General features: G+C 30.2%; 2 protein-coding genes across 2 annotated transcripts; both read left to right on the top strand.

Annotated features, from left to right (window-relative positions):
• Positions 1–3,534: 3,534 nt before the first annotated feature.
• Positions 3,535–4,392, top strand: LOC120256914 (disease resistance protein SUMM2-like). Its single transcript, XM_039264580.1, has one exon. It carries the CDS (start codon positions 3,535–3,537, stop codon positions 4,390–4,392), a length of 858 nt encoding a protein of 285 aa, XP_039120514.1.
• A 25-nt stretch (positions 4,393–4,417) lies between these two features.
• On the top strand, positions 4,418–6,052 carry LOC120256913 (disease resistance protein RPS2-like). The gene is made up of 3 exons (XM_039264579.1): positions 4,418–4,859; positions 5,032–5,527; positions 5,695–6,052. The coding sequence occupies exons 1-3, from the start codon at positions 4,418–4,420 to the stop codon at positions 6,050–6,052; spliced, it is 1,296 nt and encodes a 431-aa protein (XP_039120513.1).
• Positions 6,053–8,231: the final 2,179 nt, after the last annotated feature.

The raw sequence follows: 8,231 nt of genomic DNA, 5'->3' as shown, positions 1-8,231 counted from the left end.
ATAAACATAACAAGTAAATGATGAAATATACCTATCATAGTTAGCGATAGAACCAAGAATTTTTTCTAGGGGTGACAAAAACAAAGGCTAGTGAGTTGTTTAGGTTTTAGTTGGAGTCATAATAGAACTAGTAAAATGTCATGCCAGCCAAACAATTTTTTTTTAATACCATATATACCAATTTGTAAAAATTCAAAAAACCAAATAAATATTTCTACAATTATTTTCCTAATAAATATAAATTTTTATGATGCATATACCAATTTGTAAAAAGTCATCGAACAGATGAGATATTACTACAAATAGTTTCTTAAATATATAGTTTTTATAATTTATACCATGTATATATATATATCAATTTACAAAAAATCAAAGGACCAAACAATAGATTTTTACTAATGTTTTCTTATAAATAAAATTTTTTATTCCACATATTTTAATTTTCAAATAGAGAAGTTTTTTATAAATATTTTTTTTAAAATATATGTTTTTTATATCATATATCAATTTATAAATAAACAGTGACCACTTTGCAAAAAGCCAAGGGAATATGGCCTATTTGGCCCGTTCGCTCCATGCTTGGGCACATTGTAATTGACGACTATAAATTCTTATAATTTGTTTAATATTATTATTTGCAAATAATTTTAAATATTTTTTTATAAATATTCAACCTATATATTTTGACAACCCAACAGTGATATTTAACATATCAATAGCATTTACCAAACTAAACTTTGAGACTTTATCGAATGGTACGGTTTCATTTTTTTAATCTTAGCTTTTTAAATTTAATCTTTCATATTTTTAATTTTAATTTATTAATTTATTAGTTTTTAATTACCATTTGTATTTTATTTTTTATAACATATTGTGCTATTAATAAGAAATTTTTATACATATTATAATAAAAACATTAAAAGATGTATCAAAAGAAATTAATTCTATGGCATTATATATTGCATAATTTTTAATTTAAAAATAAAATGAAATTAGGACTGTCAGTTTTGATTTGTAAATTGCAAACCAAGTCAGAACTGTTAGTTTTAGATAAATAACATAGCCCACAATCAAGTATATCTTCTAGAAATAAAATATTCTCTGATTTGTTTATATGTAAATAGTTGTTAGGGTTTCTAAATATGATATAGCCACTCACAAATCTAATGATACAAGGTTATATATCTAGTCCTCTACAAGTCAACCATCTTAGATTTTCCATAGCCATTTGAAAAGATTAGAATCAATCTTCTCTTCTTCATCCGATCCTTTGCTTGGCTGACATTTCATGAGTTTATATATCATCAACAAATTAATTCATCATCTTGAATTTTTCACAAACAATATATTTTACTTTAACTCCTAGAAAATATGAGCTTAGTATCTATCGTTTCAAATTCTTGACCCATAAGCTTCTTTAAATCTTTAAGTAAACTTGGATTAATTTCATGAAGATATAATGGTTATCAACATACAATTAACAAATAAAAAATTTTAGTTTTCTCATGCCTTGACTTTGAGAGCATATCTATGTGGGCATCTAGTGAATCCATTTTCTTGGAAATACTTGCCAACTCGAATATTCTAAGCCTTTAAAAACCCATTTTACTTCAATTGTCTTTCATATTTGAAGGAGAGTTCTTTATCTATTACACTTCTCCGCTACTCATCTTTTGCAATATTTTCAAAATTTATAAGCTCGCCTCACTCTCCTCCTATAAGGAACTCAAAAGAATCTTTAAGGGGGCGTTTGGTTCACAGTAATGATATATTATCATGGTAATGAGATTACCATGGTAATGTGATCGGGAATGTTATATGCCTGGGAATGCTGTGGTAATGTGAGATTACCATGTTTGGTTAGTCATGGTAATCACCTCAGTAATATGTCAAATTTACCAAAATACCCTTACATATAAAATTTTAAAAAATATAATTTAAAGTATTTAGATAAATAAATAATTAAATTATAATATTAAAAATTATTTTTTTCACAATTTTTAAAATACCTTTGTATTTATCAAAATACCCCTATGTATAAAATTTTTAAAAATATAATTTAAAGTATTTAAATAAATAAATAATTTAAATTATAATATCAAAAATTATTTTTTTACAATTTTTAAAATACCTTTGTATTTATCAAAATACCCCTATGTATAAAATTTTTAAAAATATAATTTAAAGTATTTAAATAAATAAATAATTTAAATTATAATATCAAAAATTATTTTTTTACAATTTTTAAATACCTTTGTATTTACCAAAATACCCCTATGTATAAAAATTTGAACAACTTAATTTCAAGTATTTAGATAAATAAATAATTAAATTATAATATTAAAAATTATTTATTTACAATATTTTAAAATACCTTTGTATTTACCAAAATACCCCTAAGTATAAAAATTTGAAAAACTTAATTTAAAGTATTTAGATAAATAAATAATTAAATTATAATATAAAAGATAATTTTTTCACAATTTTTTAAAATATTTTTGTATTTATCAAAATATCCCTACGTATAAAAATTCGAAAAACTTAATTTAAAGTATTTAGATAAATAAATAATTAAATTATAATATTAAAAATAATAAATAAAAATAAAAACTAGGGAGTGTAATAAGGAATTAGATTAAATGAGTGGGGGTATAATTGGAAAAAAATACATGCCAGATTACCACCAACTTGGTAATCTGGATGGACACCTGTTTTGGTGGTAATGTGATTACCACCTTACTTGGTAATATTTCACTATTGGTAATCTTACATTACCATCAACATTACCACTGCTACAGTAACCAAACATGGTAATCTGAACAGATTACCACCAGATTCCCGGTAATGTTTGCACATTACCGCGAACCAAACGCCCCCTAAAAGTAATGCTACAACTAATTTAATTTATCATTAAACTCCACAAAACTTTTGTCACTCCTTAATTAATTGAGATGTGGGTAAGGCTTTTTTTTTGGGCATTAATGATAATCTCTTTAACTCCTTAAGAACCAATAATAGCTCTCATCTGAATAGACCCAACTACCAAATTTTCTTTAGTGAGATAAGGATATTGGAAAGAAAATGAACCTTTGGGTAGGTCCATTGCTTCACTAAATAAACTAGATGTCATACCATTTTGTTTGAAAGTAAATGTAATAGGCACTCACAAACAACTCAATAGATACAGTAATATATGCACGTGATAATGATTCAGAAGAACATGATCAAACTTCTACATGGGTTTTTCACTTATTTAGCTTGTTTATAAGATCATAACTAATTAGGTATTCATAGTATATGAAAACTCATCATTTAGGTATTTATATATTTACAGAAGCATTGGGTTCTCTTTGTGTAAAACTATACAATTTATTCTCCAAACATTTATTTCATGTACGTGAAAACTCTTCAATTTATCATTTAGCATATAAATGTTAATCATTTAGCATCACTTAGTTTTTTATTTATAGAGTCAATTAATTTCTCATCAATCTCACTCACAAATAGGCACACCTTGGTGAGAAATATAATATGATGATTCAATTGAAGGATGACCACGACAACAGAGGTTGTCTTGTTGGAAGTTGTTCCCTCAATTGTTGGGCCAAGTACAAGATTAGCCAAAAATCAATCAAATTACTCAAAGAGATCAAGAACTTGAAGACGGAATATGATGCTTTCAAAGAAAAAACAGAGGCACAACCTCCAAGAGCAGTCAGGGAGATCCCAACTTCATCAATTGTTGTGGGCAAAATTATCAAGTTAAATCTTGAGAAAGTTCGTGGTTACTTGGCAGGTGACAATGTATCTATGGTGGGGATTTGGGGCATGGGAGGGGTCAGAAAGACAACTCTCTTGAATGAAATCAATAACTCATTACTTGGTGGTGATACTAATCTGGGGTTCAAATATGTCATACCTTTGGTGGTTTCAAAAGAACCTCAATTTGAGAAGCTTCAAAAGGAGATATCTAAAAGGTTGGGATTGCCCTCTAACTCTGAGAAGAGTGACATATTTGAGTTTTTGAAGAACAAGGACTTTTTGATGCTATTAGATGATATGTGGAAGGCGGTGGACCTTCACGAAACCCTTGGTATTCCACTTCCTCACCATCAAAGCCAAAGGCGGCAAGATAGAGGTCAAAGGTGCAAGCACAAGGTGATCTTCACAACGCGAGAAGATGATGTGTGTGCTCGTATGAAAAGGCCCGACAAGAAGATCAAAGTTGAATGTTTGGATGGAGAAGAAGCATGGCATCTTTTCAAGCAACATGCAAATGAAGAGACCATCAATTCCAATGCTGGTATTAAAAAAATTGCAATGAAAGTTATGGAGAAGTGCTTAGGCTTACCACTTGCCCTTAAAGTTATTGGGTGGAGCCATGTCGAATAAGAAGAAACACGAAGAGTGGCGTGACATGCTCAGGTCATTAGTTAACTTGGACGTCAAGGCAGATCCACGAGATATTGAAGAATCATTGTTTTGCACTTTGAAGCTCAGTTATGATAATTTGGCAGATGATAATCTACGACAATGTTTTCTATGTTGTGCTCAATGGCCTGAAGATTCATTCATTCGAACGGTTGATCTCATAGAGTATTGGATTGGAATTGGATTGATTGATGACTTTAGAAACATTGGAGAATCTTTTGACAAGGGATATAATCTCATTGGAAACTTAAATGCAGCATGCTTGTTGGAATTGGAGTCTAGATCTGATGATGATTATGTCAAATTACATGATGTGATTCGTGATATGGCACTATGGATTGTGTCTGAGTATGGGAAGAAAAAGAACAAATGGAGTATATGTACAAATGATGATGATGATATAAGTCAATATTTGGTGTGGAAAGCAGGTAATTGGAAGGAGGCAGAACGAATACATTTCCAAACAAATTGGAGGAGCCTCACAAACTTATTAAATTATCTAAATACTGATGAAAAACACCCAAATTCTATTACGCCAACTACTCCTCGATATCCTAATCTTAAGAGTTTATTTATTGCATCATTGGATTTATTCTCTAGTCAAGTGCCATAATAGCTTCCCTAATATTTTCCCTCATATTCCATCTCTCATATACTTGAATCTATCTTGGGAACCTATCTCTGATCTTTCAAAAGAAATTCGAGTTATAGTAAATCTTCGTTACCTCAACATCAGCTACACATACATTTCATCACTTCCATCTGAGTTAAAAGAGCTGAAGGAATTAAAATACTTCATTTTTAGAGGGGGCCGCATGGGCACGAGCATAAAGGATGGGTTGTCTACATTATCAAAGTTGCCCAATTTGCAAGTGCTTGATCTTTATGAAAATAATTGTTTAAAAGCAGACGATTTGAGTTTATTAAACAGGAGAAGGATACTTAAAGCGATTGGTATGCATGTGACCTCAGTCAAGACTCTTGGTCTTCTCAAAGATTTGCCAACCTGGAATATAAGTATGCAAGGACTGCATCGTATGCCTCTACTCCGTTTTTGTGACTTGAGTTACAAACATGGTGGTGAGGGTTTGATGCGGTTAAGAATTAAACATTGTGACTTTGAGGTAAGTGGGGTCAGTCTAAAGCATATCGATTTGGTCAACCTTGAAAAGCTCAAGCAAATCACTTGGCCAGCAGAAACATTACCTACTGAATGCTTCCCGAGGTTGACATCTCTTGACATTAGTTATTGTGATTCTCTAGGACATTGGAAGTAGAAGGATGTTCAGCAATAAAGGAATTGATTGACCCTGCAGAGATGCAGCAAGCTTCATCAGGCCTTTCCACCTTTCCCAGACTACAATATTTGAAAATCAGGCAAATGCCGAACTTAGTGAGCTTATGCACATGTCCATTGGATTTCCCTGTTTTGTCTAAACTTCAGTTGGAACTTTGTCCAAAGCTGAAGAAACTTCCTTTCAAGTCATCCATTGTAAATAATAAATTCGAACACGTGACAGTTGATGAAGACTTGTGGGAGAGTTTGGAATGGGAGGACACAACAATCGGATCTCACCTCACCAAGTTCCTTGTAACATTAGGATTCATGAAAATAGATTAGAATATCATGCAAATTTACGTTTAAATGATTGATAGTTAAAAATAATCTCTATTTTAAATAATATTTATGTAGAACATTTTTATATTCCGAAGTAATTATCTTTTCTATAAGATTTGTTTTTTTTATTATTATATAAATGTGTGATACATTTATTGTAATATTTTCATTTAATAATAATTTTATTATTATTATTTATTTAGTTATTTATAGGTGGATCTATGAGTAAAATAAAAATGTATATTATTTTATTTTTTTAAATTAATTTATGAGGTGATAATAAATTATATTTAAGTTTTTATATTTTTCTAATTTAACTTACGCTGGAAATGCAAGGTAATTAATCAAATAAATAGAAAATATAATAAATCAATTGCGGTGTAACGGATGATCGGAAATTAAACCTTTCCCCATCTGGTTCGGATCCTGATCTTAGCTCTTAAAAGATCCAACCCAATAAATTCCAAAGCCCTCGTTCTCTTGTCTCTCTCTCTCACTCTTTGTATATGGATATTAAACATATATTATTGAGTAGGTCTCTTTTAACATCAATCCGAAGACTTATTTTCTGCTTAAACATCAAGGTATTAATCTCTTGCATACACTTCTCTACTCAAGGCGCACACACAAATAATTCACGAACAAATAAATTTATAGATAAAGGGTGGCCATTGGATTGATATTCTTTTAGAGTATAATTTTTTTTTTTTTTTGGAAAAATTAGATAAACTACAAATTCTATTACAAGGGAATTGATAAAGAAATCTATGTGGAGATGGAACAAACAGGTTATGATAGAATATGAATAATTGAAAACATCAAATTTTGATTAATCATATTTTGTCACTTTGTGAAAAAAGTGAACATTTGCTAACTTTTTGTAGATGTCTCATGCTTGATGAAGGCCCTTGACAATTTGTGCCTTATCAACCTCAAATTTAAAGACCAAGACATATTAGATCTCACATTATAAAAAACTACCTCTTCAATTGTTTAGCATGGAATAAATATCCTCACATTAGAAAAATCTGGCAATAAGAAGGTATAATAGGCTCCCGACCACCACCTGTGTGCTATGTCATGCGAGGGTCAAATTAGTAGATCATTTATTTATTCTTTGTCATGTTGCTGACCGTATTTGGCACTTCTTCTCTCAAGTTTTGAAATTGCCATAGCCTCCAAGTTCGTTGCTTGAGCTTTGAGGTCAATGGAGACCCTAGCATCCCTGTTGTATGGGATGCTCGGAATTTATTCTTAAGAGCTATAACTTGGAATATTTGGCTAAACATAAATGCTTGTATTCTCAATCATAAATTTGCTACATATGAATTAGTAATCATAAAAATCATTCTAATGTTTCCATCATGGATGTGTGTAGCCTCAGACACAAAAAAGGGCAAACTAGAAGACTTGGCTGCAACAACCAAACTCAGTTTAGAATTTTTTTTTTTGGACACCACTCCGACGCAAGCGATCAGGATGAGAGGTTGGCTTAGCAGGCTTGGGCCTCGCATTATACCTTGGGGTCTCAGGGGTGTTATCTTTCATTGTTATATGTTGTTGCGTCCTCTCCATTTCTTTGGTGTGAGCTAGTTATCTTTCAGTTCTTTTGAGTGTGTTGTTGTCTTCTTGTGCATTTGTGCTTGTCAGTCAGTACTCCTAGTGGATTGCATTGTTTGTACTTTTTTTTTGTTAATGAATACAACATATTCACATTTAAAAAAAAAAAAATCAAAGAAGAATAGGTATGGTTGAATTAATTACCTAATTAATTTTTTTTAATAAAAATGACGTGAGACATCTTCTTAAAAGAGCCTGCCTTAAAAAAACATATACCATGGAAGATTTTGCTTGAGTCTTTTTAAAATAAATTTTACTGAGTCGTCCTCATCGAAGGAAGACTTTATAAAAGATTTTTACTTAAATAATTTTAATCTTTAATTTATGACTTGTCCACATCGAAGGAAGGCTTTATTTAAATTTTTTATTTAAAAAAATTTACTCTTTAATTTATGACTAGTCATTTTTTTAAAGCTTTTGCTTGTGATCCAAGTAAATCTAATAAAATATTTGTAATGTTAATTTTTGTTGGTTGGTGCCAACATTATTATTCGTGTCATCTAAGTTTCATGAACTACCTATTACAGACTTCAACTTAATTTAAAGAAGTTATTTTTAAATT

The sequence above is a fragment of the Dioscorea cayenensis genome, unplaced genomic scaffold, assembly GCF_009730915.1.
Source record: "Dioscorea cayenensis subsp. rotundata cultivar TDr96_F1 unplaced genomic scaffold, TDr96_F1_v2_PseudoChromosome.rev07_lg8_w22 25.fasta BLBR01001718.1, whole genome shotgun sequence".
NCBI lineage: Eukaryota > Viridiplantae > Streptophyta > Magnoliopsida > Dioscoreales > Dioscoreaceae > Dioscorea > Dioscorea cayenensis.
Note: the sequence above shows the minus strand (reverse complement) of the source record. Positions and strands in the feature narration are given on the sequence as shown.